This window comes from Podarcis raffonei, chromosome 1, assembly GCF_027172205.1.
Source record: "Podarcis raffonei isolate rPodRaf1 chromosome 1, rPodRaf1.pri, whole genome shotgun sequence".
Taxonomy (NCBI): domain Eukaryota; kingdom Metazoa; phylum Chordata; class Lepidosauria; order Squamata; family Lacertidae; genus Podarcis; species Podarcis raffonei.
The window spans coordinates 45,189,193-45,216,286 of NC_070602.1; the positions used below are offsets into that span (position 1 = coordinate 45,189,193).

Below are 27,094 nucleotides of genomic sequence, written 5' to 3' on the forward strand. Positions count from 1 at the left end.
TGATGACCAGCTTGTTCTCTTGACAGAACTCTATTAGCCTTTGCCCTGCTTCGTTTTGATCTCCAAGGCCAAACTTGCCAGTTGTTCCTTTTATCTCTTGCCTCCCTACTTTAGCATTCCAATCCCCTATAATGAGAAGAACATCCTTCTTTGGTGTCACTTCTATAAGGTGTTGTAAGTCTTCATAGAATTGGTCAATTTCAGTTTCTTCAGCACCAGTAGTTGGTGCATAAACTTGGATTACTGTGATGTTAAAAGGTCTGCCTTGGATTCGTATCGAGATCATTCTATCATGAACAAGCTAGCACTTTATTTAAATATTGTGCAAGTCTACACGATCCTTTTAAATCCCATGAGGAAATGCAAAACAAAGTCAATGAATGGGCTAGCACTTTATTTAAATATTGTGCAAGTCTACACGATCCTTCTTAATCTGTTATGCCATATTGTAAACTATGTGGCCTTGTCATTGTACTACACATTCTACTACATATTTGCAGATGCACTGAAAATCCTCCTTACCAAATAGGATGCTACAGACAACAAAGTTTGAACTGATCTCTTACCACTGTCCCCATACTAGCCTTTCTTTGAAAAACTAAAGCAATTTAAGGCATTAGTACTTCTTATTTCAATATCCTATCAATACAGACAACATTTTATTAAGGTATTTCATTTTAATTTCATATTTAACTTGTTATTATTTCCAACACTAGATTCCTAGTATTGTGCACATCAAAAATAAAGCTGCTATAAATTGCAGAATCTGCTGTTATCTTCAGACCCATGTTTCAAGATTATTAATAAGGCTGCAATCCTGAACCTACTTACCTGGGAGTAAATCCCATTTAATTAAGTAGACACAGTTAAGATGCTCTGTAAGGGTCATTAGTGGTTCCAACATCTCTCTTGCCACTGCGTATTACAAAATTGTTCTTCACATGGGATTAATTAGTTAATTAAAGTTAGAGGAGGTTGGCCATCTTTTAGGACAAAGGTCCTCTCACATGAAAACTATACTTAGTTGGCATTGGACCCCACCCAAACTTTTTCAAATCACACATAATCAATCCCCAAAATGTTGAAGGGTGTGTGATGCTTTGGGATCCCAGATCTGTATGTTGTAGGACTGCGCAATAATTTTGGCAAAATATCTTTTCTGAAATTTCTCTTATAATTTATCATAAACTGATATCAGAGGGCGATATCAATTCTGAGATTACTTCTTAGGCTTTGGTTTCCTATCCGATAGCTGCTGTCAGAATGGGAAAGCTTTCAGGTGGAAAACATGAGGAAGTCTTACTTTACATTCCTGGTTTACTCATGTGTAGAAAACAGCACTTTCTGAATGCTTGCCTTAGCATGGCAGAGTGATAAATGGTCAATGTAAGAAGGATAAGTTCTTCAGTACGTGGTCATTGTTTACAGATTACATTAACAAGGCAGTACTGCTACTACAACTGCCTGTGGCATGTGTATTGTTATGGAGAAGCTTAATTTAACCTAAAAATATAATCATATGTACCTTAATTTTACCAACTGAAACTGACATATTGGCAAACTGTACTCCAAGTTTTGTTTTATTTCTGTTTACTGTTCCACTGTGGAAAACCAATAAAACAGTTGTTGTTGTTTTAAGTCCTCTCACAAAGTAGCTTCCATAAAAACCAAAACCACAATACACATAGGCAAAAAGATAAAATCCAACAACAATAAAATAACTGTAGGAGTATAAATAGCAATACCAGAGAAGCATAAAACTATCAAAACCAGCTAAAATACGTAATACCACTTTAGCATCAAATTCATACCAATAATACTACAAAGGTTTCTGGATTTTAGAGGCAGCCCCCCCCCCCGAGTGAATTACAGTATTGACCATCACTACCACATGAGAAGCCAGGACTGTGTCCATCCTCTCTAGATATGGTTGCACACAAGCCTAAACTGGCAATCTGAACTCCTAGCCACTGTCACCATCACTGCAACATGTGGTTCCATCTACAATATCAAGTCCAGGAGAACCCTCTCTAGACAAGCTTATCTGGAAACTTCTTTGTGGTTTTTTCAGCACCAGATGAAGACCTTCTAATTCACCCAGGTTTTAAAATTGTTTTAAACCTGGACTCTGCACTGTAAACTGCTTTATGCCGTCTCTAAATGGAGCAATAATTATATATTGTTGGGTTTTAATTTAATTGTATATTGTTGGGTTTTAATTTAATTGTATATTCTGTTTTTGATACTTTTGTTGTAAGCCCCCTAGGGAACGTTTATTTATTGGCAGCTGTTGTGAATTATAATTATTTAGAATTATTTAAATAATAAGTAAGTCCCTAGTTGTGAATTTTGTCCTTCAGGGATAGTTCAGAGCTGGTTGCATACCCCCATCTGGATCAATCCATTTCCTTATCCAGAGCAGCCCACATCTTATCTGAATTAAGCTTCAGCTTGTTCTTCTCATGCACCCTAAAACTTTCTTCAAATACCAGTTCAGTAAGTCCATAGCCTCATCAGGATAGAGGGAAGTGTGGATTAGACATGCATGCCTTCTGTGTACTGATGACACTGCAACCCAACCAGTATTCTTTTCGCAATCTCATGCCTTGAGCATGGTTTGAACTATGGAAAGGTGGCATACAAACAAAATTTTGTATGTATGTAAATAACACAGTATACAAGAGAAAACTTTGAGGCACATTCTGAGCCATAGGTATAGAAGTCTCCAGCATCATCTGCCAGGATGAGTCCTCCAGGAGGAGTAAAGCTACTCTAACTCAGAGCTGCCCGAGCTCAAGGCAACAAGAGAACCAACCAGCTTGCACTTCCCATATCCATTCTCTAGCATAAGACATCTGCCAAGGCAACCAAGGCCGTTTCTATTCTAAACACAAGCCTCAACCCAGACTGGAATAGATTCAAATAATTAATATCACCCCAGACCACTTTGAGTGCCTTTCTATTGATGTTTTCCTTTCCCATATCTGATACATATGATAGTCCGTTGATAAAGTTACAGTGCCCTTCAAAAATACATGAATCAGTGTCCAATCATCTCCCGCTCACACGCACTTTAAAGAAATAAACAGAATATATGTGTGTGTGCCCTTCTTATTTGACATGGTAAGTTGGACAACATATGACCCTGGCTGCCTGCAACCCATCTCCCTTTATGCCAATAAATTAGGTTATGATACTGCCACCTTTCCTGTTAATAAAGATGAAAACATTTTAACATGGTATTCATTAAGTTTAGTTGCTCTGGAAGTTCAGACAGCTCAAAAGAGAAAGAAATGGCTGGAACTGGAATGCAGTTTGTTTTGTTTAAGTAGAAACTGAAACCAATTTTGAATATGAAAAGTCAATGCTAAACATAGTATATGCACTAACTCAAATAATAATGATCCATTTTAGGTACATTCTGCTCATTTCTCTATTTCTTATCACTTCAGGCTTCCAGTCCTCCCATTTTACACTTTCCAGTTTCCTCATGCTATCATTTCACTTCTCTTTCTGCACATTTAGGTCTGCCTATCATTCTGCACATTTGGTTATTACCAGTCCACTTTCTTTTTCTATTTCTGGCTTTTACACATTAACTCCTTTCCATGAAGAAATCATTTAATGAAAAACCCTGTCAAATTTGTTTCACACTATTTCCAAGAATGTCTTGCCTAGGAAGACGACATATAAATTCTGGCTACGCTGTTCCTTTTACTCAGAACAGCATATGCACTTCCTGAAAACCCACTATTTCCTTGAACTGTTATTTCATACTGTTAAGCAGCAAGTCCTTGAGTTGTCTGTGTATTTTGCCTGTTTACGTGTCAATAGCATCAGTATCAACATGTATTAAACTGATGCACTTTTAGAATGACAGTAGACAGAATAAAACCAAAATTAACTAAAAAAAAAAGAACAGTCTGAGCATTGCATTTGTTTATTACACCTTGAAAGTGTTTATGAGATTAAATTAATATATTTAGAAAGGGTTAGGTGCTTTACTAAAACGTTAACTAGAGAACTGGGGGGGGGGAATGGCATTGCTGGAGCACAGGAGCCATTTGTAAATAAACACACACTATCATAAACATATTTAAAAGAACTATGTCATATCAGACCCTGTGAGTTTGATGTGGCTTAATCTTTTCTTCGTGTTATTGTGGCCTAAAAAGAAAAAAAACAAAACAATCCACTAAGCCCAACCAGAATTAGGAGGAAGAAGGTAATATCTTTGGACTCAGCCCTTTCCTCTCTCCCAACTTTACAATAACAAAATCTTCTGCTTGATCACAACCACTGCCCTAAATTAAAATCCTCATTTTAACTGGTAGTGCCCTGCCTGTTCGCGGCTCAAGAGAAGATCTTCTCAAGACCGGGAGAGAGGAGGGACGCTCACATTTAAGACAACAGCTGCGGCTCATAGCAAGTCGCCTGTTTTAGACACCATAAGGAGCGCGAAGCAAAGGTCCTAATTCTTGCCGGTCATTTAAACGGGAGCATGCATGCTGTGTGGCACACCGTGCAGGTGCCCACTTCCAACACCTGACAGAGGGGCAGAGATTAACCGTTTGCAGAGCAGCGGGCAATTGGGGATTAGCGGGAGCCAGACCCCGAGCACTCCTGGAGAAGAGCCCCTTCCAGACATGCAAGGAAGCAGCCGGCAGCCCCGTGAATGCGGGCGACGTGGGGCGTTGTTACCCGCGAGGAACAGACTCCCCCCTTCCTACGGCACAAGCTGGCGGGGAGGCTCCCAGCGCCCAGCCCACAGGGCTGCCAAGCCCACGCGGCAGCGGCGGCGGCATCTCACCCTGGCCAACTCCGAGGGTTTCGCAGCGGGGGCAGCGCCTCCCGCTCCAGCCATCCCTCCGGCTCCGTCGCCTGCGTCCGCCATCTTAGGAGACCTGCCAATCTCCAAGCCGAGCCCCGCCGCGGCCCCACCGGAAACCAGCTGCGGGGGGAGGGGGGAGGAGCGGCGGAGGGGGGGATTCGCCCAAAAAACTTGACCCGACGCCCAGCGCTGGAAACCGAGGCGAATTTGGTCCTGGGCGACACTGAGCACGCGCGGGAGATCGCACACGCATGCGTGGGAGAACGCTCCTCCGCTGCCGGGAGAGGAGGGTGCCGGTGGAGCCACGGCTTGTCAAGCGGGCGGGAGATGCAGAGCGCGAGGAAGTGGCGCTTTTTAGCTCTGTGTTTCATTAGGGGAAGCTTTTCTACGACCTGCATAAGCTTCCGTCCGGCATACACATATTTGGAGGCAAAGGAAACAACTTGAATAAAATATGGGGGGGCACATAAAGCCCCTTCTCCATAATCAATCGCAAGACGGGGCGCACTCGCACCATTCAATTGGGGGGCGACCCCCTCAAATATTTTATTGGGGTAGGGGGCAGTACCGGATTTACGTAGAAGCTAAACAAGCTATAGCTTAGGGCCCCGCTCTCTTGGGGGCCCCAAAATTTTTTAAAGGAAAATAAACCTATGAATTGTATTTCAGTTCAACAACTACTTTGATAAAATACATATTTTGTTGCATGCAAATAGCTTTAGATACCTATTAGGTTGTGCTCACTTCAGCAGCACATATACTAGATACCTATTAGGTCCATAAGTTACCATATAGCATATATTCAACACAAAAAAGCAACAATTTGTTGTTGACGAAGGACAGCTGGACATAGAAAGGGCCTCAGTAGCTTAGGGCCTCATCAAACCTGAATCCAGCCCTGGTAGGGGGCCAGTGTCCCTAGGAGTTGCCTATGTTTGAAGGGAAAAGGTCAACTGAACTTAGAATCATAGAATTCGCAGCGTTGGGAGTGACCTCAAGGGCCACCTACTCCAACCCAGGAGTGAAACTAGCCTTTTTTTCACCTGGGGCAAAGACCCAGTTTGCCCCCCCCCCCCATGTCTTACTTTTAAAAGACAGCCCTGTTTAGGGAAGTTTTAAATGTTTTAAAAGACAGCCCTGTTTAGGGAATGTTTAAAGCTGTATTGTGTTTTTAATATTTGGTTGGAAGCTGCCCAGACCAGGCAGAGGGCCTTTTCGGTAGTGGCGCCCTCCCTGTGGAATGTCCTCCCATCAGATGTCAAAGAAATAAACAACTACTTGACTTTTAGAAGAGATCTGAAGGCAACCCAGTTTAGGGAAGTTTTTAATGTCTGATGTTTTATCATGTTCTTAATCTTCTGTTGGGAGCTGCCCAGAGTGGCTGGGAAACCCAGCCAGATGAGCAGAGTATAAATAAATTATTATTATTATTCACATTTGTGCGCCCGTATACACACAGGCTGGGAACCTCAATGGTGCCCTTCTGGAGGCTTCAGCTTGGAAGCTGCAATCCTATACCCATTTACACGGAAGTAGGCTTTATTGAGCTTAATGGGACTTTCTGCCAAATAAATCTTAACTATGATGGACTTATGATAGACCAGATTGTGCTGTCAAGAGTTTTGTGACTGGTCTATCCAGCAACTCAAATTGAAGTTACCAGCTACAATCTAGGGGCAATGAGAACTTTGCCCACCTCCCTGGTCTTGAAGCTCACAGAGATTTCAAAACTAATTTGTGATGAGGTCTGCTATTCAAATTAAAATACCAGGCATCCTTCAAGAAGCTTTCCAGATTCCAGCTGCTTTGGCACCATATCCTCAAGCCTTCTCCTCTTGCGACATTTACTGCTTTTCCTTTAATTTAAACTGATTCACAGCCTGAAGCCATCAAAGCAGTGTACAGCAAGATAATAAAAAAGGGAGCAAACCGTTTCTACAACAGAAAATGTTTTTTTTCCCCTTGCTTTTCAGGGGTATGCTACTGCTCATGGGCTTAGCAGCTGCCTAACCCTAAATCAAGTAAGGTAAAGGGACCCCTGACAGTTGAGTCCAGCCTCGAATGACTAGGGTTGCAGTGCTCATCATGTGGCCAGCATGACTAAGCCGAACCCTAAATCAAGTAAATAAATACAAATATTTAACTAAAAGAAATTGTAGGAAGATTTTGACAGATTTGTCTGAGCACTGAGGGTCAAAAGGAAGTAATTTTAAACAACTGTTGCTGAGGCACTTCATTCTGAATTTGAACAGGATGATGGCAGGTGGGTGTCCTGCCCCCTCCCCAAATCCTCGCTACGCCCCTGCTGTATGTTGCTGCAAAAGCAGCAGCAGGTCCCCCAAGCGAGGGTTGAGTCCTGAAGTCGGGTACGGGAGACACTCGGCTTGGGAAAGAAGGCGCCCGTGCGGGAGGCGCGCCCATCCATCCATGCCGCACGCAGCCCTTTGGACCGGTCCACCGCGGCTTGCAGCCTAAGCAGCTTCTGCACGGCCTGGCAGGGCGCTTGTTGCTTCACCTCGCGAGCTCTGACGGCGGAAGCGGTTCTCCAATGGAGCCGAGGAAGGGAGGGCCTAACCGAACACGGCGGGGCGGGTGGGCGGCCGCCCTACCCTTCAAGTGGGCCGAGGCGGAAGCTGACAGCTTTTCCCGCCGCGCTTCGCCTCAGCAGGGACCGGCGGAGGTTTGCGCTCGCGTGCATGACAGCGAGCTGGTGGAAAATGCTGCGCTTAGCTGCCGGGCTCTTGGCGGCGGCCCTCGCTGCCGTGCTGGTGGGCTGGCACAGCCCTTCGGGGCCCGAGCAGTTGCGGCGCCAGCCTCGCTCCTTCTCCCCTGAGCCGGCGCCCGGAGCCGAGGCCAACAACCTCTTCTGGATAATTCAGGTGAGTCGAGCCGAGGCGGAGCCGCCTCGTGACCCTTTCGTGAACCCGGGGAGACAGACACGCGGCCCCAGCGCCCCGTGAGAAGGGTGCCCTGCGGGGAAACCGCAGCAGCACTTGGGGTTTAATTCTTAAGGCAAATCATGATCATAACTGTTATAGATGATAACCATGCAACCATGCAACGGTGTTTTTCACCTATTGTTTTCCTCTTTTCAGAATCGGAGGGGTTAAAGGCACAATTAAACTGGTGTATTGGATGGGGGGTAATGCAGGCTGTTGCTGTGAGGCCACTAATGAATGGCAAATAGTTATTCTGATAACTGAGATCAGGGAACTACATTAATGCGCAGAGAGGTTAGATTTGCCTTGGCATGGATATGCTTTGCAACAGGCACAAGCCTTGCCAAGTTCTGATAAGTGAGATCAGAAACTGGCATTAATGCATTGAAGGGTCTGACTTGTGGGTTTGTCCACACTTCTGCTTGTCCCATATGGACATAGCCAGGATTTATTTTAGGAGGGGCAGGCTTTATGTTGAGGGGGGGAGAACCGAAATATCTGCAACACAGCCAGTCAAGTATTTCTATTTATTTACTTGATGGGTGGCAGTTGCCCTCCCTGAACCCCCTGGCTACGTCCATGTTGTCCCATGCTTAGAAAACACAGGTCTGAGCAGTTTTCCCTTTGCCCCGCCACTTTCCCCCAGAAAACCTGTTCTTTAGTGCTAAATCAGAACAAATGGCAATAAGTAGAAAACCTGATTGCCATTTGTTCTGATTCAGTGATAAACTGCAGGTTTCCCCTGGGAACAGCGGCAGGACAAACAGAAGTGTGGAGAAGTCCTATGTTTGCTGTTAGATAGGTATGTTGCATGGGTAGACCTTGCTCTGGTGAGGATAGGTCAGGTGAACCTCTGTTATATGTTCACATGGTGCTAGTACAGCCAGTTTTGCTGGAAATAAAAACTGTAAAAGGCTGTTGATAATTTACATAGCTAATTGATATGAATAAAAAAAATCCAAAAGTGCTCGTTGTGAATTTAAGCTGTCAGTGTTTTAACTCTTGTTCAGTGTAGGCAATATTTGGAACTGTTTCTATACACAATTTCCTAAATATGCTATTCTGTAAGCATTTTGCCAGCCTCCTTTCCCCCCCCTGTAGGTGTCAGATCTACACATCAGTAAGTTTCAGAGTCCCGAACGAGCTTCTGATTTTGAAAAGTTCTGTGCGGAAACAGTTCCTGTCATTCAACCTGTCCTTACTTTAGCAACAGGTGAGACATCGTCTCCTCATCCCCAACCTCCCACTCTAATTACTTTGTAGAATGCATTATTGTACTTGAGGTTTGGGTTTCTGAGGTCATGAATGTTGGTTGCTGGTCTGGATCTGAAGTAAAAAATGGTAGCATTGTCATCAGATGTGTGACTAGGGAAGTGTAACCACAGGGATGAATAGTGGAGCAGGGGAGTTGTAACCTAATAAGAGGCTGTTGGATTGGACCAGTGGCCTATCTAGTCCAGCATCCTGTTTTTATAGTGAGCAATCAGATGCTTATCGGAAAACCACAGGCGGGAAAGCCACAGCACTCCTCCCAAATGTGGTTTCCAGCATCTGGTATTCAGAAGCATACTGCCTCAGAAAGCTACTTTCTAACACACTTTTAAAGCCATCAGGTTGGTGGCCATCACTGCCTCTTGTGAGAGTGGATTGCATAGTATTGTATAACTATGCATTGTGTGAAGAAGTACTTTCTTTTGTCCGTCCTGATTCTTCCAACATTGAATGCCCATGAGAGGGAGAAAAACTTACACCATTCATAATTTTATACAATTCTCTTACTCACCTTTTCTCCAAACTGAAAAGCCCCAAATGTAGCCTTTCCTCATATGGGAATAACAATTCCTGTGTTCCTCCACCCTCCATTACTTTCCCAGTTCCATATGATTGCTTTTAATCTTGTAAGAATTCAGCTTCGGTTAGTTTGGGAGCACCAGGTCTTCCCACTTATACTACTACTACTACTTTTTTTACCTCAGAGGCCTTTTTATGAGTCAGCAGTCTTTGGAAGTAGTATGTACGGCTGCTTTAGAGAAAAAGACAGGGGAAATGTGCCCCTGTTAATTCTTCTCTACCTGTCAGTGGCTTTCAATACCATTGACGATGGAATCCTTTTGGAGATAGGGGTAGGTAGCACCACTTTGCAGTGCAGCCTTCAGTATGGGATTCCCCAGAGTTCAGTTTTATCCCCTAGGCTGTTTAACATCTACATGAAACCACTGAGTGGGATTATCAGGAATATGCTGATGACACATAGCTCTACTTCTCCTTTACATCTGCAGGCGTGGCCTGTATCAGAGCCAACAAACTGAAGCTCAATCCAGAGAAGACTGAGGCACTGTTAGTGGGTGGTTCCCTAGACCGGATGGCTGGGAGGTTGCCTGCTCTTGATGGGGTTACACTCCCTCTGAAGGAGCAGGTACGTAGCTTGGGGGTACTCCTGGATCCTTTGATGTCACTTGAGGCTCAGGTAGCCTCAGTAGGGTAGATTGCCCTTCATCAGCTTTGGCTGGTGATCCAGCTGCACCTCTGGACAGGGATAGCCTAACTTCTGGTAACTGTTAGGTTAGACTACTTCAAAGTGTTATGCATACGGCTGCCTCTGGTGATGGTTTGGAAACTTCAGCTGCTGCAGAATTTGGCAGCCAGGCCACTCACTGGGACAAGACAGTTTGAGCACATAACACTGATCCTGGCCTGACAGCACTGACTGCCAATTAGTTTCCAGATCCAACTCAAAGTCCTGGTTTTGACCTATAAAGCCTGAGACGGCTCAGGACTCCAATACCTCAAGGACCACCTCTCCCCATATGAACCAACCCAGACCCTTGATCATCATCTGAGGTCCTTCTTCGTGTGCCGCCTCCATGAGCAGTCAGGAGGGTGGCAACACTGTTGGGATACTGCCAGGGAGACAAAGTCCATCATGACTCCACATCGCCTCCGGACGTCCATCGATCTCCCGTAGACACGCAGTATCAGCAATTAGCGACACGAGCTCCAGAAATAGCTTGCCACATTCCAGAGCTGATGCACACTCTATCAGCAGATAATGCACAGCGAAAGATGCACGCAGGAGAGCATTATTTACAAGTTTATTCAGCATTGGTCAGAACAAAGAAAAAACATGACCGCCTGCTTCAGTGTTCAGGCACCGAGAGAGAGAAACGAAAGCAACAGAAAACATAAACTTCCTGTGAACAGGAAATACACAGACTCTGTGACTCACAAAGCCTGCTCCCTTTTAAGGTGGAACGGAAATATCCTAACAAGCACAAGAGAGGGCCTTTTGTGTGGTGGCTCCCCATTTGTGGAATGCTCTCCCCAGGGAGGCTTGCATGGCGCCTTCATTACATATATTTAGGCTATAATAATAGTAATAATAATAATAATAATAATAATAATAATAATAATAATAATAAAAACTAAACCAGTGTTTCCTCTGTTGTGACACCTTCTTGGGAACCCCTACAAAGGCAAGGCTGGCTCCCTCCCTATGCATATTTAGAAGTATGACCCAGGACTTCCTGTTTTAAATCATTACATTGTTTCATTCTTTGTTCGTTATTCTATTTATATTCCACCCCATCATGTGTGTTTAGGTTAGAACCATTTCATTGGTATCCATTTCTGTCCCTCAACAGTTTTACCAGTGCAGTCCTAACCACGTTTATTCAGAAGACAATCCTATTAAAATAAATGCGGCTTACTCCCAGATAGGTGGGGTTAGGGTTGCAACCTTAATCTGGATACTAAGAGGAGCAAACTAAAAACAATATTGGGTTTTGTTTGCATATAATTATATATGAATATAACCCTATCCTAAAAATTGCTTTGGCCAGGCAGCAGGATGATGAAAAAAACACAAACATTTGAATAATGAGAATGCAAGGTCAGAACGGATTGTTCCTAAAGGTAGCAATGGCACTGCCCTTGAAATCTTGGCTAGTAGCTTCCTGTAATTACTGGATAGCATGGGACTTACAGGAAGAGTTCTAGAGATAAAGGTTATTTTCTTACCATCCTTGCTGACTTCAGAATTATAAAGATTATGTACTAGTGAAAAGACGGTAATTAGAATGGTACTGCCTCTGCAATGTGTGGGAGGTCTGTGAAGGATGTCTTAGACTCCTCCCAGAAAGTCCTAATTTTTACTTTGACTGCCTGCTCTTGGGCTGATGGTCAGTTTTGATCCAACTTCCAAGGTGTCTCCAAGTGCAGCCCTTCTTTTCCCCATGGCTGCCAGTAAAGTTAAAAATAAAGTACACTCATTGGTATATTTGGGATGGCAGCTGATTGCTTTCTGTTCTGCTGGCTCCACTGTCTCTGGGCAGTTTCCCTCGTAAACCATTACGTTCGGTTTTAAATTCGAGCCAATTCATTTTTATGTCCTTTAAGTAAAACGGAACCTTTCATTCCCTGGGCAGTGGTGCAAAAATGACCTGTGATATGCAGGGGGTGTGCCTGCTACTGCAGACACTAGCAACTCCAGAATATAAGGCTGGATAATTTAGTACATGCACACCTGACTGTGTTCCATATTTCGGCCTCCTGGTTTTGCCATACAGAACTATGTCATTGGGGGACAGTGGTATGTTTAAATTCAGGGAGAGTAACCAGTCAGTAATGAAATGAACCATGTCCCCCCCCCCACACACACACTTCCTGGTTCTCCAGTAGGCCTCGTAGACAATTTCCCCACCTCCTATCCCTGTCCATTTATTCCTCCAGCTTTATAGCTAAATCTTCAGTAATTTGAAAGAGCTAGATCTCAGACAGGTTGGTTAGAGCAAGACTGTGTGCATCATTTGCTGTTTTAGGAATATCTGACAGCATATCAAAGTTCTGCTCAAGTGGAGCTAGAGCTGTTCCCCAGCCCAAGGCCATATTCCTCTGAGTCTCTGTCCTTCTCCATTGTGGTAGATACTGTCCTGCGTTTGGGGACCTTCATATTGCTTTTGGCCATGCATCATCTGAAGCCTCAGACAGAGCTCTATTTCTTCCTGAAGAACTAACCTTGCTGTGTAAAACTTTTTGTTTAGATGCCAATAGGATCCAGTCTGCTTAGATTGGAGAGACAGAATTATGCCGCTCACCATACAGAATTAACGTGAACAATTTTAAATTGAGCACAGCTTACTTACATAGCACGACCTTAGATGACCTATTTAATAACAGTACTTTCGTTTATCTGTGATGTTTTTATATGTTTAATGTTCTGTGTCTCTTTTCTTTCATTAACAGGTGATTTGACTGATGCCAAAACAGAAGATAAACTTGGGTCTGATCAGTTTGAGGTGGAATGGCAAACTTACCAGACAATCTTAAAAAGATCTAAAGTCATGGAAAAAACCAAATGGATAGACATAAAAGGGAATCATGGTAAGAAAGATGTGAGACTCTAGAGGTGGGATTCCTATTTATTCTCCACATGTGAAGGACGGTAGGAAGATGCGGGTTACTCATTCTTTTTGCTCCAGGAAGTCTTAATGCAGTAGAATTCTCATCTCAACTGGAAGAGTAACCACCAATTTTAGTCCCCAATTTTGTTCTCCTCCATCAGCAGTGGCCTTGAACAATTCTTCTGAATATGGTCAAACATTGTCTTGAGTGGCAGTTATCAAAAACTTATCATAGACGTATTATAAAAAGTCTTTCTGGGATATTTCTGTGGGTCCATTTGTAGTCTGTTATCTTTGGCATTGGCCAGCCCCCAAGTTCTTCTGCAGATCTTTGGCCTGTTCTTTCTGAAAAAATAGAATCTGGAACCTGGACAGTGTCAGCAACTCCCAGATACCCAAAGAGATGGCAATACAAACTCCCATGTCACTATAATTGTATCTTTATGTGTACTTTAATTGCATGCCTCTTTGACTGGAAAGCAGGATAAAATATAATTATAAAATAAATGAAATCAATTAGTTTTTGGTTTTGTTCTATAGCAATTTAGGCATTATCCAGTGCCCCATTATCTATAATTATTATTCCAATATAAAGGCTGTCTCAGCATATGCATTGTAGAGCAAATCTTGCTGTCCTGGTCAAACTGGAATTAAACCTTTGATAGCTCCCTGGATATCCTGCTGCAATCTCAAGATTCATACTACACTGGGCTTGTCTTAACCTGGACTTAATTTTTTCCGCAGTCTCTTCCTCAATTCTAAATTTGTTTTGAAACGTTGTTTGCCACTTTCATTGCAGATACATTCAACATTCCAGGTCTGGAGAATGTCCGGAACTACTACAGGTATGTCAGTGTACCATGATGTCAGAGACTGGCTGGACTCTGAGGTGTGGTAACTGGATTCTGATGAGTGGGAGAAGGGGGGTTGGAGACTGACTTGGAAGAAGGGATCAGTGAAGTAGGCAAACCTGTAACAGCCAGGAGACCAGAGTCAGATTCAGGAGAAGCTGCAGGACTGGAGGGTGAAGGAACGGATGCAGGAGGAGGGAGAGATATGTCAGGCCGGTGTGGAGTCAAGGGCTTCCACACCTCCTCCTCCTGCCCTCACCTCTCCTGCTCCACTGTCTCCCCGGACCAAAAGAGGATTGAAGAGGGAGGAGCAGAAGGTGAAACAAAGGCAGAGTCTGCGCATGCTTGTGCGCAGCTTGGATAGGGAGATACGTAAGCCAAGGTTGGGGGTATCTGCCTCATCAGATGCACTCTCAGAAGTAGCTGAGACTCATAGGACTGATGGACATACCTTTCCCTAACTTGTAAGAGTGCTTTTGACAATGAAGAGTTGATTCCTCCCTCTGGACGTTCTTGTCTGACAGCGCTGTGACACATACTGCATTCAGGAATCCAGAAGGAGAGTCGATTGTGTGTGGGACAGAGATATTCTGTTTAAACAAGGTATATATAAGTGTTAGGAAGAATGACTTCATTAAAGTAGCCTAGAAAATAATTATTTAGGAAGTAGTCATCTGCCCCAGTCTTTGGCTTGCCTGTGGTGTTCCTCTTTCCCTGCTGCTGCTGTTAGGATTTCTGTGCAGCTCTATTCCTCTGTTTTTACCCTTAGATTCTCTCTCTCCTAGCCACTATTTTGTACCTTTCTGTGTTAAAAGATGGCATAGGTGATGAACTGAGTCAAATGCAGTTTTGTTTCTCCCTCCCTTAGTCTTACTGGGCAGTAGTCAACTGAGCTTTACTCAGAGTAGACCCACTGAAAGTAATGAATAGGACTAAGCTAGGTCCATTAATTTCAGTGGGTTTACTCTGAGTAAAGCTTAGTTGAGCACTAGGCAATGTGTGCATTTATTCCTTTTTACATTTCTCTTTCTTCCAGATTTTTCTGACTACAGTATTCCCATCTCATTTTGGTAGGAAATATTCTGCTTGGAAAAAGGACGGCTCCTTCCATTACATCCACAGCACACCTTTTGGCAAATATTCTTTCATCTGTGTGGATGCGACTCTCAATCCAGGCCCCAAGAGACCCTACAATTTCTTTGGGATATTGAAAGCGGTAATGTAAAACACCATGCACTGCAACCTTAGCTTGTCTTTATTAGTCTCTGGCTAATAAAATCCGAAGCCTGTGTGTTACACCTGCCTGAAGTCCAAAGTCTGCAGGAAGCCTTTAGAGCAGTAGTTTTCAAACTCTCTCGGGCCTGTGTGATTTCATGAACTCATCCCCAGTCCCCCCTACCCTACCCCTATAAAAAGCATTATTCAGAATAGCCGTTTGCATGGCCCACTAAAGTAAAGGTAAAGGGACCCCTGACCATTAGGTCCAGTCACGACTCTGGGGTTGCAGCGCTCATCTCGCTTATTGGCCGAGGGAGCCGGCGTACAGCTTCCGGGTCATGTGGCCAGCATGACTAAGCCGCTTCTGGCGAACCAGAGCAGCACACAGAAACACTGTTTACATTCCCGCCGGAGCGGTACCTATCTATCTACTTGCACTTTGACATGCTTTCGAACTGCTAGGTTCGCCTTAAAAATGGGTTTCATTCTATAATATGAACTGCTAAATGTTATTATTATTTTATTGTTGCTTTTTCTTTGCTAAAAAGGAAAGTTCATATGCAACATTTTAATATCACCTTTTATTTTAGCCATTTTGATTCATAAATCAAATAATATAAGTATCTTATACTTTATTCTGCAACTGGCTGAGAGAACATATACTGATGGCAAACCTGTAGAAAATAAATAAAGAAACACCCTTTTTCTCTTTCACAAAGCATTCTTCCAACACAGAGAAGAGGAAACTCTAGCCCACAGGCCTAATTAGTCCTGGCACGTATCCCAATTTGGCCCATAAGGCTGTGTTACCCACAAATGACACCCATCTGCCCTGCCCTTGGCATCATATGTGATGTGAGGGGTAGCACAGGTATAAACACAGCTACAAATTAAAATTAGCTCCTGATTGTTTCTTTACAGGTGGGGTTCCCCTCTGGGATGAGCCGTGCTAGGAAACTCCTTGTTGAGAACTCTCAGGGGGGCTTGTTGTTCTCAGTTTGCAGGAAGATTCAATTTCCTCCAAACAGAGCATCTTTCCTTTCCTAAACGGGCTTGATAGGCAGTTACAGCAAGCCCCTTTGAAGGTGCAGGGCCTGTGTCAATCAGCATGCATTTAACACAGGGGTCAGCAACCTTTTTCAGCCATGGGCCGGTCCACTGCCCCTCAGACCATGTGGTGGGCTGGACTATATTTGGGGGGGGGGGAATGAACAAATTCCTATGCCCCATAAATAACCCAGAGATGCATTTTAAATAAAAGCACAAATTCTACTCATGTAAAAACACCAGGCAGGCCCCACAAATAACCCAGAGACGCATTTTAAATAAAAGCACACATTCTGCTCATGTAAAAACACCAGGCAGGCCCCACAAATAACCCAGAGATGCATTTTAAATAAAAGCACACATTCTACTCATGTAAAAACATGCTGATTCCCGGACTGTCTGCTGGCAGGATTGAGAAGGCAATGAGGCTGCACCTGGCCCCCGGGCCTTAGGTTGCCTACCCCTGATTTAAAACAAGGTTGCAGTAAGTGCTGATTGGGGTTGTAGGAATTAAGGATCCAACCCACTGGCCAGATCTAGTTCCCCACCCCTGTTCTAACAGTTGGGCTCCAGTAAGGAAACACCTGCTATCTCAGGCTATTAACATTCCTGGACAAGTGTTGCCTTAAGGCAGGAATAGGGAACTGTTTTTGCCCCATGAGTCACATCCTTATCAAGATTAGGCTTGCAGGTAGATGGGGCCATCAGTCCTATCCATGGCATTGTGCAAAGTGCTTAGAAGTCATGGCTTCAGACACCTTGCAAGGTCTTGCTAGCAACAGGAGTTATTTTCTTGTTGTTCGGCAAGGGATTCAATGCAGGTTTGGAAAGCTGGGCTGCTTAAACGGAGCAGGATTTAACTCCCACCGATGAGTAGAGATTAAATCCTGCTGCTTTGGCTGCCAATGTAGGATTTAAACATGTTCTCCCCACTCACTGGTGATATCAACTGATGGACAGAGTGACTTGGGGAAAATGACACCCATTGCGGGACAAGGGTAAAACCCACAGTGATTTGCAGTAAACTGATAGCAAAACACATATCCATATTAATCTATTGGATCTGGTAATGATAGTTTTCATATATTTTTCCTCTCTTTTTTTACATTCTGGCTGCAGACTGGAACGCTCATTGTCAATTATTTCCATTTGCCTGCACAAACTGTTATGTTTAAATCATAGTTTTGCTTTATATGAAGAATATTGTGGTGGAAGTCGGTGCTAGGGGAGGCATTCTGAGAGTTTCCAGTGGCAGTTCTCCCCACCCCCCATGAAAATAACAGGCACTAGCATGGGCATAGGCAGAGAAGCAGCTCCTCACGCGCGATTAAGCAAAACAATAGGAATATTTAAGAAACTGACCAATCACATTGGTTCTGCTCCCCTAACAAAGGTCCTGCCCCCCCAACAAGAAAGATGGCTATGCCCATGGGCTATAGGAACCTGATCTGGATTGGATCCTGTCATGAGGCAAGGCAGTAGAGGAGCTTTGACCCTTTGACCCTTTCTTACATTGGCAAGAAAGAATCAATATTTTGGTAATGCCAGTTGTAGGTGTGGTGGGCCAGATTGGGACCACAGCAGGGAGCAAAGACTTCTATCCCCGGTACCCTTGTCTCTCGTGTCCTCCTCAAGATCAGGTCCCTAGTGCCTATGCTATTCTTCTTTCCCACCTCCATTGTTACGTGGAATGTGGCTTACATGATACGCAGGCTTATTTCTTCAAACGTGCATATTGGCATTTTAATGACAAAAAGAACTTTGAGAAATAATTTGGAAATATCTGCTCACAGTTTCCCTGCTTTTTAGAGCAGACGTTGATAAATGCCTCTTGCAGCCCAGCCTGATGAATGATTCACTCAAAAGCAAGTCCCGCTGAGTTAAATAAGACTTAACACCCTAGTGTGTGTACCTAGGACTACAGCCTTAATATCCCCTAAACTTTGCATTATGTTTAAGACCTGGTAGCCAACGGAGTGTCTGGGAAAACCCAGCCAGATGGGCGGGGTATAAATAAATTAATAATAATAATAATAACAACAACATGCTGCTAAAGCTCTTGTAATTGCTCTTTCATTTCAGAATAAAATGCAAGAACTGTCTTCACTGGCTGCAGAAAGTAGCGGCAGTAACCATTCCATTTGGTTTGGCCATTATCCCACCTCAGCAATCGTCTCTACATCTCCAGGAATACGAACGGCAATGCGGTAATATTTCTTTTCCTTTCTGGTGCAAACGTATTAATGTTTTTCAGCTGTTGTTGTTAATTGGCTACAAGTTAGTATTTCTTCTCCAAAATCAACGATAATCATTTATGTTTCCGTTAGCTCTGCCACAGCATATTTGTGTGGGCATTTCCATACGCTGGGTGGTCTGATGCCAGCTCTACATACTCGCCATCGTCACGGAACTCTAGAGCTGGAACTGGGAGACTGGAAAGATAGCAGGAAGTAAGAAAATTTGTGCTTTGGCCTTTTTTATAGCACTGTTCTTATAGCAATGTAAAATCAGTGCAAATGTCATTTTAGCTGGTTCAGAATGAATCTCTCCACTGGGATGACGGTGATAAAAATGGATGACGATTCAAATGTGGGTGAAGGAGAACCAGGCATTGTTAGTGCAGAGGTACGGGATAGCAATTCAGGGAGGCCACAGTACCTTCATATTGCCAGGATTCAAGCTCAGCTTGTTTTTCCTCACCCATCTCACTGTTGCATCCAAGCAACTGTGACAAAAACAGGACTTTGTGTTTAGAGTTGTCACACTGCTCTATATTGTTATCACTTTTTTAAAAAAAGAAGTTGCGTGTTTGACAATTCTAGATGAAGAAATTCTGGCTGGTGCAAGGTGTCTACTCAAGTCATCAGCTTTTCATCAAAAGTGGATTAAGTGGAAGCAGAGGAAAATGGAAAAATCAGTAAAACATAGCACCAGGCAGTATAAATCTTCTATCCTTAAGATGTTATTTGTTAACCAAAAGTGTACTGTTTTGATTGCTGAACATCAGGTACAGGATCCTTGCTTTTGATCACGATCTCTTCAGCTTTGCTGACCTGAAGTTTGAAGAATGGCCTGTGGTTCTTATCACCAATCCCAAATCATTCCTTTATAGTAGTGCTGCTCATGAACCACTGCAGAGAATCCTTCACTCCACCCACATCCGGTAATCTGATGTATCATTGCTACTTCTAAACTTTTTTAAAAATAATTTTCTTGTGCAAATGTGACATATACAGACATTAACACGGCAAATGCTATCAATTTTGAATGCATTGTAAAAGATGTTAAACAGGCCACATTGTGCGTGCTGTTAAATGGGTTAACAATCTCTTACGTTAACAATAATTTTAAAAAGGAACATCCCATTCTACAGCAAAGTAGAACAGCAAAGTCAATCCAGTAATTTCTGCCTCACCCACTATAGTATGCCTTGACTGCAGAATCATTTATACCAGGCATCTTCAACCTTCGGCCCTCCAGATGTTTTGGACTACAATTCCCATCATCCCTGACCACTGGTCCTGTTAGCTAGGGATCATGGGAATTGTAGGCCAAAACATCTGGAGGGCCGCAGGTTGGAGATGCCTGATTTATACAGTACATGGTCATTTTTATTTTACGCTTACAAGTGCTATATCTTAACAAGTTCCATGATATACTGGTTTATTTCTTTTACTTAGAATTTTGGCATTCTCTCCTTCTCCTATCAAGTTTGTCAAGGTCAGCATTGATGGCATTCATCTGGGGAATGCTGTTCATGTGTCTGGACCTCTCTATGTACTGAAATGGGCCCCTCAAAACTACAGTGAAGGGTTTCATCAGATAGAAGTGGCAGTTCAGGTGAGTTATCTGCTGATGCTTATAAATTTATCACACATTTTATAGCATTCAAGCTACTGGAAAAAAAGTATTTAAGAGCAGGTTTTTGCTTGGAAGAGCAAGATCAATCCCTGTTCATCCACGATTACTTATTGATTGATGCCTGGCAAATTATTATTTCTCATCCTCATTAAAATGAAAGCAGTAGAAATACCACAGAGTTATTCTGGATGACAGAGAGCAAGAATATATAATGGCTTTTGTGTATTTTATGCTTGCTTTCCCAGTATTTATGACTCTCCCTGGTAGTGTAACCAAAGAAATGGAAGGTGAGGCTATGCAAATAGAAGCAGGGTTATGTCTAATGTCGCAGAGGTTGGAAGTGGATTTAGACCTCCCCCATAATGCTACTGCTAAGTTTGAAGGACCCCTGGGCCCAGCCCAATGATCTTACTAATTATCGGTTAGGGTCGTGAGCTGTTTAGAGTCCTTTTATGCAAGAGGTAATTCTTATGATTTGGAGACTGGGCTTGTTTATTGTGTACAATAAAATACGGGGGGGAGCCCAGGTAAACCCCACCCCACATAATCGATCACAAGAGACGTGCACCATTTAAATGGCAATGCCCATCAAGTGGGGGGGCAGCCCCCTCAAATATTTTATTGGGGGGCGGGCAAAAGAACCTCGGCCCTTAGGAATTGGCTCCTATGCTCAGAGCCAAACGCAGCACTGCCAAGTGATACTGCTTTTGTGGCCAGACCCAGAGGCATTCTGGCTGAGGTAAGATGGTGGCCGCTTCAGCCAAGCCATGTGGCCCAGTGCCCCTCTCAGTACCAGCCCTAAAATAATGATACTATTAATAGGTGCCAATGTTGGCAATGGTGGGCACTCTTGAGTCCTTGGGTGTTGGTACTTGCTCAAGAATGCTGGTGTCATCCCTGCTTCATATAGACTCCTTTCAACTTTCTTCTACAAGAGTAAACCACAACGATCGCCTTATCTGGCGAGAAAATAAAATAACTGTGCTTGGAAATACTTTGCAGTGAAGGTGAAATCTGTCCACTGCCCACGACATGGGATGCCCAAACCATCACTGGTTGTGATCCCAGGTTCCCTGCAATATGTATACCTGCCCTCCCACTCACATGTGCATGTTTACACACACACCACACAACAGAATGATAGGCTTCTCACTAGTAAATATGTTGAGTTGTTTTGCTATCGCACATTTGAAACTCTTGTTCATTTCTTTGTGTTCCCATATTTAGGATGCCAGTAAGAGGAATGCCACTCGGCTTCATACGTTTGCTATGGAGGAAAACCTCTCCCTCACATTTAACCTTCTGGCATCTTGGGTGCTTCTTACTGACCTCTATGTATTGGTGAGTATTCCAGAGGGGGAAAGAGTGAGTGAGTTGTGTGTGGACAGAAGTTTCTTTAACACACTTCGCCAGCAACTGCTTTTTTTTTTTGGCAGTTCACAACAGCTGAAAATAAAAAATAAAGGTAACAAAATCAGCTAAAACAATGTAGAAAATAAAAGGTTGTCAAATACACAGGCGCCTTAATGCATCCAAAAGTGTTTTGGATAAGAAAAGTTTCGCATCCTTTCCAGAGTCCTTGTGGCACTATTTTAAAAGAAAAGATTAAAACTCATGGAAAACACCACCATGCTGGATTTGACTTTTGCTGTGGGTGCGTGTGATCTCCTTTCCCTCTTGATCCTTTAGTATTTTTTTGGTCTGTTGCCTTCAGTGATTCCCAAATGGTGGTAAATAAATTTTATTCTCCCACCACATTATGAGAGATCAATATGGTGGGGGCTGTGTTTGGCTTACTAAATATATATATATATATATATAAAATTGTATTCTTTCTTTTTCAGGTTCGAGTAGTGTTTGTACTAATGGTTGTAGTTCAAATTGCCTTGTTGGTTATTTTCCGGTATCGAGGAAAGCCTACACTTAAAAGTAAGAGAAATTCTTTTTCTTGAACACAATTTTGATCCTTCCTTACCTTTTTTCTTTTTCTTTAAGTACCAGTACTTTAAATTAAGCAAATGCACCAGTGTGATTTTCAGATTGATTCTACCCCTGCCCCTTTAAAAAGAATCTAATAACCTCTGTAGGCTGAGTATTCTATTCTTCAAAAGATAGATACTAACGAACAGCTAAATTTTGGTTTGGTTTGAAAATGTCAAACGTCTCAAAGACTTCATGAATGCGTGTCCATGCATCTTGGATGGATTTTGGGCGCAATCCACCGGGAAGTTCTCTCGCACCACATCCCATTGATTTCAGTGAATGAACCTGTCCTTTGATGGTGCTGTAAATGTATCACTTTGTAAAAAGTTGCTGCATTTCTGTTTTTAAAAGTAGGGAACTTCAAATTAAAAGTTTGTTTCCTTTTTAGGACCTCTGGGCAGAGCAATGTGGGCTTCTTTTTCTCTTCACATCTTGAGCAAAATCAACTTTTTCTACCACTCATTTCTCCTGTTGAGCTTCTATACTCTTCTGGGTAAGATGCAAATAGGCACAGCGAGTTCATGGACATGCCAATAGAGCTTCTAGCTCAAAACCCTCTATTATGTTGTGTTTAACTAAATAACGGCTTGTTTTTAAAAAAACCATGCATTTGCATTCTGTAAAATTTATAATTCAACTCTTAACGTGGGGCAGAAAACATCTGTAGGGTACCCAAGCTTGCCTGAATAGTGATTACAAATAACTTGTAAATTTCAGGAGATAATTTGTTAGACATCATATACCACGTAGGAATGTTTTCATATTTGGCAAGCTACAGGTTTTTGTAAGAGGCACTGAATAACAATCCCAAGATACGCAAGTAACGCTGCTGAGAGGCACCCAGCAAGTCCTTGTGCTACCAGTGCCGCCCAAAACAATGCTAGTTCTTAGAAATTAAACAATGCAGTGCATGTTGAGCCGTGCTTTTAAAAATGTGCACATTTCATCCCTTATTGCTACAGTGTACTGTTTTAAGATTTAGCACTTCTAATTTCGCAAAGTAGTTTACAGATTTGGCCACTTTGAGTGACTTGCCTACAGTCTATGACACAGGTGGGGCACAACCCAGGTTTCCTGGATCCAAGTCCAGCTTTCCAGCTACTTGATCACAGTTGCACTTAGGAAATGTCTGGAAAAATACCATATTTTTCGCCCTATAGGACGCACTTTCCCCCCTCCAAAAACGAAGGGGAAATGTGTGTGCGTCCTATGGGGCGAATGCAGGCTTTTGATGAAGCCTGGAGAGCGAGAGGGGTCGGTGCGCACCGACCCCTCTCGCTCTCCAGGCTTCAGGAAGCTATCCCCAGGCTTGCGGACAGCACTCTGCAGCCCAAAACCCGGGGAGCGCAGCAGAATGCGCCCCGGGATTCGGGCAGATATCTGCAAGCCTGGGGAGGCCGGCGGGAGTTCCCGCCAGGCTCCCAAGGCTTGCAGATAGCAGCCTGTCCTGGGAGCCTGAGCTTCCCCCGCCCCAGCCCCGCGCCTGGGGGGGAAATAATTTTTTCCCCTTTATTTCCCCCCCAAAAAACTAGGTGCGCCGTATGGGCCGGTGCGCCCTATAGGGCGAAAAATACGGTACTCATCTCCCACCTTTCCTTGTGCAGTTCAAGGAAGCTCACCCAAATCATGCAATGCAATACAATTAAGGGTTCTGTTTTCTGCCTATAAATCCAACAAAATCGAACCTTTAACAATATGTCACTGCTTTTCAATTGCATTATTTACACTAATACCTTACCTGGCTATCTGTTTTTGTTGTCATGACTTGTTTTAATGGATATTGGACAAAAAAAATTTTTCCTTAAGACAGTGATTTGGGGGCTAGGTAGGCTAGATTACAAGTTGTTCTTGTCACATTCAGTGTAATGCACTTTTCTTCTCTATAGGGCCCTGGTTTATTGGTGATATTATAGATGGACATCTGGGCGTCTGCTTTTCCTTTGGAGTAATTGTTGATGGCCATTTCTTTGAAGGCAGTACGACCTTCCTTGTTGGAATTTTGCAGGTAGGATTCTTAGTAAACTGGTTAACAAATAGCCTCTTGTTTGATGCTTTCTGAAACATCTCATTTGAAATAAATTGTAGTGAGAGTGGTCAACCTAAATATTTGTTTTGAGGGGGAAATGAATATGATTTGTTTTAAGCAATAAATCTAATAGACTAGGGCATTTTATGTGTTATTATCATAGTCGGAGTTGTTCCTGGAAACTAACAGGAAGCCAGTGTAGCTTGCAAACATCAAAGTAACATGCTCCATGGATTGGATCCCAGCTGAAGTTTCCAAACATTTCTTTAAGGGCAGCCTCATGTAAAGCACATTGCAGCAATCCATTATTGTTATCATCATCATCATCATCCAGCCTGGATGCAAACTAGGCATGTACAACTGTAGCCTGATCTGCCTTTTCCTGGAAAAGGGAGTATTGTAAGGATACAAGGCAATAATCTCTTAAAATGTTTTTCAAAATATCTTTGCATCCCTTCTTGATGGAACTGCTGCATTCTGCAGGAAAGCACCCACTCAGCTGTCCTGTGTGTGTCTTTGGGGGATCACAGAATTGCACAAAATGCAAGGCAAAATGATGGTGGTATTGTCTAGAGACAACTAAGCAGAGTCTGGAATGGTTTCAAATGGGATGGGGGGACCATGTGTTGAGATTCTTGCATTGCAGGGGATTGAACTAGACGGCTCTTGGGGTCTCTTCCAGCTGAATGATTCTATGGACCTATATCTATTTTGTCTTGGCAGGTGGCATTCTTTAACTTACCATTGATGGCATATACATGTTGGTGTCTATTGCTGCGTTGCCAAGGATACGGCTTTGGCTACTATCTGCGTCATGCCAGACAGTGGCCCATCCACCTCAGCATGGCACTCCTGTTTTTGTGGCAAGTCTATTCCTGCTTTTTCCTGTTGAAGACATATGGAACTGTGGCTTTCTTCTTATCTCCACTGAGAATGTGGACTGTGGGCCTAACCCTCTTTCTGGTCTACAGAACCTGGACATTGCAGTCTTCTATGCTGAGAAGCTTTATTGTTGAAATGAAGAATGCACAAAGTTCTTAATAGGCTGCTTTTCGGGCAACTGAAGTACCATTTCACTTGAATTGTTAAGTGGTGAAGCTGTGAACTGCAGGTCTGTGTAGATGCTATCTCTGCAGCCTGAACAACTGAATGTGGAGGCTTGGAGCTGCCCCTAATTTATTTCCGAACTGCGGCATAATAGGGTGTTCAGTTACACAAAGCTGTAAAGGGATCCGTAATGTCTTTCCCAGGAGCTGCTTCCTTATTACATTTGTAATTTTGTTTTGAATTGCTGTCACCTTCATGTTGAATGAAGTTCTCAAATGGAATATTGTAATGGAATACAATTGCTTCTACTTTTCGTTTATATCTGGCGCACAATACCTGTGTTTATATAAGGTGCTCTGGAAGCACACGGTGTTATGGATTTGGCCATAACAGAACAATCATATTACTTATATACCCATATATTGTATTGACCACAGTTTAAAGCACTTTTTTGTTTTTGTTTTGTTCTGGTTTTCTTCACCTTCTGCACTTTTACTTCCCCACTGAAATTTTCAATGATTTTTTATTTTTTATTTTTAAAGAAAGATGTGAGCTAGAGGCCAGAAGCAAAGCTTCAGGCTGGGAAGCCATATAGTCAGAGGGATATTTGATTTCTGTTTTAATCAAGGCTGCGGCTATGGGGGAAGTAAGGCCCTCTTGGGGTGTTCATGCTGTGAACCACTCCATCATAGGCTCAGGTTGTAAATAAACCATATATCATAAAGACACCACAGTCTCTGCTGTGCCTCATTCCGAAAGGAAACATGAACTCCTTGGTAAGCTCCTAGAATGTGCAACAATATAAACAAGATTTCTTCATGCTGCCACAAAATTTATTTGGATATTTAGTGACAAAGCCGGATCTAGACACAACCTAATTCTTTAAGAGCAGCATGTCGCCATCTAGAATAGACTGAACTCCACTTCCCTGAGCAAATGAATCACCTATCCGTAGCACCTCTGTCTTGCTAACATTAAGTTTGTGTGTTGGCCCTGATCCAGCTCATCACTGATTTTGCACTTCTGCTACCTCACTTTAATAAGCTGAGAATGAAAACTAGAGTTAGAGGTCATCTGCATGCTGGTGACCCTTCAAACCAAATCACTGAATGACCTCTTCAAGCAGTTTCCTATTGAAGTTAAAAAGCCTTGGGAGTTGCTATATTGGGTGGGGGGGGTTAATCCTGTGAACACTGGCGGAATCTTAATGCATGCTCACTTTGAGGAGTACATGAAATAGTGAATTAAGTGGTATTTCATACGCAATTTTGAAAAAAATGCAAACTTCATACACCCCTACTCTCCACACGTGTACATACAGCACACTAGACATGCAGTCTCAATTCATATATAAACACTCATACATATGTTCTCTTGCCATATTTCCAGTCCTCCAGGAGTAGTGTAAGAGTAGCTGGAAATTGCACCTTTTATTTTGTACGGATCAGTCTATGCAAAACATCCCTCTGGTTGCCCTTTATAAAGCATCTTTCTCAAAATGAAACAGAGCATTCAGAGATGTAACACCTCCAGTCGCAGTGCTAAGCACCACCGCTCTGCCTCTCCCCTGCTTTCTCCTTAAGAGTAAATGACAGCTCCCCTCCCATAGCTCTGGAATGAGGTTAGGGGGGAAATGCTGCCTTTTATCTCTCCGCTCTCTGCTGAGATTAGAAATATAATATCAGTCTTGACTGCTCCATCAAAATCCACTCTTATGAGGCAGTCAGAGGGATGTTTTATCTCCTGAGCAGAAGATAAAGCACTTTGTCTGCTCTTTAAAGATCACACTACAGAACAGACAGAGTTTTTATCACCCGATCAAAGCAGGAGATAAAGTTGCAGGGGAGGCTTGGCTGGTTTGAGTCAGGCTACCCTCGCTATAAGCAAATATC

At 43.1% G+C, this 27,094-nt stretch overlaps 2 protein-coding genes across 8 annotated transcripts in view; one reads left to right on the forward strand and one right to left on the reverse strand.

Moving 5' to 3' along the window:
• The window catches only part of UBR1 (ubiquitin protein ligase E3 component n-recognin 1), a 58,152-nt gene extending 53,100 nt beyond the window's left edge, over window positions 1-5,052 (reverse strand). For all 4 annotated transcript variants that reach the window (XM_053384011.1, XM_053383994.1, XM_053384003.1 and 1 more), the window contains exon 1: window positions 4,811-5,052. In XM_053384011.1, the coding sequence (XP_053239986.1) occupies window positions 4,811-4,894 (84 nt within the window). In that variant the 5' untranslated portion in view covers window positions 4,895-5,052. The remainder of the gene's footprint in view (window positions 1-4,810) is intronic.
• Window positions 5,053-7,237: 2,185 nt separating this feature from the next.
• TMEM62 (transmembrane protein 62) lies at window positions 7,238-25,930 on the forward strand. 4 transcript variants are annotated; one of them, XM_053384017.1, is made up of 14 exons: window positions 7,238-7,710; window positions 8,872-8,983; window positions 13,012-13,149; window positions 13,969-14,014; window positions 15,095-15,236; window positions 18,368-18,492; window positions 18,613-18,735; window positions 19,293-19,448; window positions 19,966-20,125; window positions 21,374-21,487; window positions 21,991-22,075; window positions 22,518-22,622; window positions 24,016-24,134; window positions 24,879-25,930. In XM_053384017.1, the coding sequence occupies exons 1-14, from the start codon at window positions 7,528-7,530 to the stop codon at window positions 25,194-25,196; spliced, it is 1,926 nt and encodes a 641-aa protein (XP_053239992.1). In that variant the 5' UTR covers window positions 7,238-7,527; the 3' UTR covers window positions 25,197-25,930. The 4 variants fall into 4 exon arrangements, with proteins under 4 accessions (XP_053239992.1, XP_053239998.1, XP_053240011.1 ...); XM_053384023.1 differs by lacking the exon at window positions 7,238-7,710 and adding an exon at window positions 10,050-10,186 and having other exon boundaries at window positions 8,876-8,983; XM_053384036.1 differs by lacking the exons at window positions 7,238-7,710; window positions 8,872-8,983; window positions 13,012-13,149 and having other exon boundaries at window positions 13,970-14,014; window positions 15,057-15,236.
• Window positions 25,931-27,094: the final 1,164 nt, after the last annotated feature.